General features: G+C 58.1%; 1 protein-coding gene across 1 annotated transcript in view; it reads left to right on the forward strand.

Annotated features, from left to right (window-relative positions):
- Positions 1-883: 883 nt before the first annotated feature.
- Positions 884-2956, forward strand: part of LOC117287321 (unconventional myosin-XV-like) — a 3712-nt gene continuing 1639 nt past the window's right edge. The window contains exon 1 of the mRNA XM_033767407.1: positions 884-2937. Coding sequence (XP_033623298.1) covers positions 1036-2937 — 1902 coding nt within the window. The 5' untranslated portion in view covers positions 884-1035. The remainder of the gene's footprint in view (positions 2938-2956) is intronic.

Consider the following 2956-nt stretch of genomic DNA (forward strand, 5'->3'; position numbering starts at 1 on the left):
AAAGAAAGGCCAAGGAATAAATGCTACGGATGGTAGGTGCTCTGCATTAGGGGCAGATCCAAGAGATGGCTCCCTCAGTGTACTTTTCACAGCTGTGTCCTGTGCCATCCAGGAGTGCATCTTGGCTGTTGCAGCACTGTATGCAGCCATTCTGGGTATGTATGAGGGATGGAGAGCATGGATTCTCTGTTCTCATGGTTCTTTCTCTTCCTTCTTTATTCCTCCCATCTCTCCCTTCCTTTGTCCTCTTTTCTAACAGCTTGATTCAAGATATAACCTATCCCATACAATTCACTCGCTAATGTACCTAGGGCTGTTCCATTCATACTTCACCTCAGTGCAGGCCCTCTCTCTCTGCTAAATCCCTCCACACCTCCACACCTTGCCCTACTCTGCGATGTGGCAGCCAGGCTCTCCCAGATGCATTATTCAGATCTCAAGCTCGCTAGCTCCTGTTACATTGACCACAGCACCTGCCCTGCCCACTCCCTTCCTCTCTTGGAGGTCCGAGTTTCCCCTCTCACATAACTTGGTGGGCTCTTATCACATCCTGGGCTCAGGAGACCCTGTTCTACTTCAGGCACAGTACAGGGGTGCTGGGTGGCCTAGGGTAGGTAGTTTTCCCCTCTCTGGGGCCCGGTGACCCAAACATTGAGGGTAGTTGAGCCAGCTGAAGGACAGGGAGGGCCTGAAAAGAGTCAGCACAGTTGTTGCCATAGTGATGCTAAGGCTAGGACGATCCCCCAGCACAGGCCTCCCCAGGGTTCCCCGGCTGGTAAACAACACCCGCGAACTTTCCACCACTGCTTGCTTGAAGGTGAAACCCAAGGCGGATCCTCAGGAGATGAATTATGGATCCACCCTCCCAGAATGCTGGCCCTGTCCTTTCCCAAGCCACTCTGGCCAGTACCAGCTACTGGGAGACAGAGGAGGCTGTGTGTCCAGCTGCAGGCAGGAGACCTAGCAGGCCCTTGTGTCTCCAAGTCCCTGAACCTGTGCCAGAGGCCCCAGGCCCACTAGGAGCAAGAGGCCATCATGGCAAAGGAGGAAGATGAGGAAAAGAAAGCCAAGAAAGGGAAGAAGGGGAAGAAGGCCCCAGAGCCAGAGAAGCCCAAACGGAGTTTGAAGGGTACATCTCGGCTATTCATGGGCTTCCGAGATCGCACACCCAAGATCTCCAAGAAGGGCCAGTTCCGGAGTGCATCAGCCTTCTTCTGGGGCCTCCATACTGGCCCCCAGAAGACCAAACGCAAGAAGAAGGCCCGCACGGTACTAAAGTCTACATCCAAGCTCATGACACAGATGCGCATGGGGAAGAAGAAGCGGGCGATGAAGGGCAAGAAGCCTTCCTTCATGGTGATACGCTTCCCAGGCCGGCGGGGCTATGGCCGCCTCCGACCTCGTGCCCGATCACTCAGCAAGGCGTCCACAGCCATCAATTGGCTTACGAAGAAGTTCCTCCTCAAAAAAGCTGAAGAGTCAGGAAGTGAACAGGCCACACTGGATGCCTGGTTCCAGCGCTCTGATTCCCGCATGGGCTCCCGAAAGCTACCTTTCCCATCCGGGGCCGAGATCCTGCGGCATGGAGGCCAGCTCCGCAGGTTTCCCCGCAGCCACAGCATCTACTCCTCTGGTGAACCTGTGGGCTTCCTGCCTTTTGAGGACGAGGCACCCTTCCGGCACGCGGGCTCTCGCAAGTCGTTGTATGGTCTGGAAGGCTTTCAAGACCTGGGTGAATATTATGACTACCACCGCGAGGGTGACGACTATTACGACCAGCAATCGCTGCATCGCTACGAGGAACAAGAGCCCTACCCAGCTGGCTATGGTCCCTACAGCCCAGCCTGGCCACCCTACATTGACTACGCGTACAGGTACCCGCCTGAGGACCCCTACGACTACTACCTCCCTGATCACTATGGTAGCTCCTTTTTCCCCAGCCACAGCTATGGCTACGGCTATGGCTATGATGACTACGAGCCCCCATATGCACCCCCATCGGGGTACTCATCCCCCTACAGCTACCAGGATGGGCTCGAAGGCGAAGGATACTCCCACAGCTACTACCTGGATCCCTATGCGCCCTACGACGTGCCCTACCCTTCCTATGACCTGCCATATGAGCCTCCCTACAATGTGCCTTACCTTGATCCCTACGGGATCCCCTACACTGTCCCCTATGCCGAAGGCATGTACGGTGGAGGGGACGAAGCCATCTATCCCCCAGGAGCACCCTACCTTTATCCAGAAGAGTCGGCCTTTGGGTACCCCTGGGTACCACCGCCCATCCTATCACCGCACAACCCATACGCCCACCCCATGGATGACATCGTGGAACTGGAGGAGCCAGAAGAGGCACGCGGGGAGCCGCAGGGCACCTCCTTCCGCCTGCCTAGCTCAGCCTTCTTTGAGCAGCAGGGCATGGACAAGCCGGCCAGGTCCAAGCTATCTCTCATCCGCAAGTTCCGCCTCTTTCCACGGCCGCAAGTGAAGCTGTTCGGGAAAGAGAAGCTGGACGTGCCCCTGCCCCCCTCCCTGGATATCCCGCTGCCCTTGGGAGATGCGGACGAGGAGGAGGAAGAAGAGGAGATGGCCCCGGTGGCTGTGCCGCCCTACGGCCACCCCTACTGGGCCTTCCTCACACCACGGCAGCGCAATGTGCAACGCGCGCTGTCTGCCTTCGGGGCCCCCCGCGGCCTGGGCTTCAGCCCGGAGTTTGGCCGCCCAGCTTCCCGCCCTGCCACCTCGCTGGCGCGGTTCCTCAAGAAGACGCTGTCAGAAAAGAAGCCTATCCCGCGGCTCAGGGGCAGCCAGCAGGCCGGAGGGCGCGGCTCCACTGTTAGGGAGGCGGCCTACAAGCGCTTTGGCTACAAGCTGGCCGGCATGGACCCCGACCGTCCCAACACGCCCATCGTGCTGAGGCGCGCCCGGCCTCAGGCGCGCAACAACAACAACT

Source organism: Fukomys damarensis, unplaced genomic scaffold (genome assembly GCF_012274545.1).
Source record: "Fukomys damarensis isolate Sample0158 unplaced genomic scaffold, DMR_v1.0_HiC HiC_scaffold_23, whole genome shotgun sequence".
Classification (NCBI taxonomy): domain Eukaryota; kingdom Metazoa; phylum Chordata; class Mammalia; order Rodentia; family Bathyergidae; genus Fukomys; species Fukomys damarensis.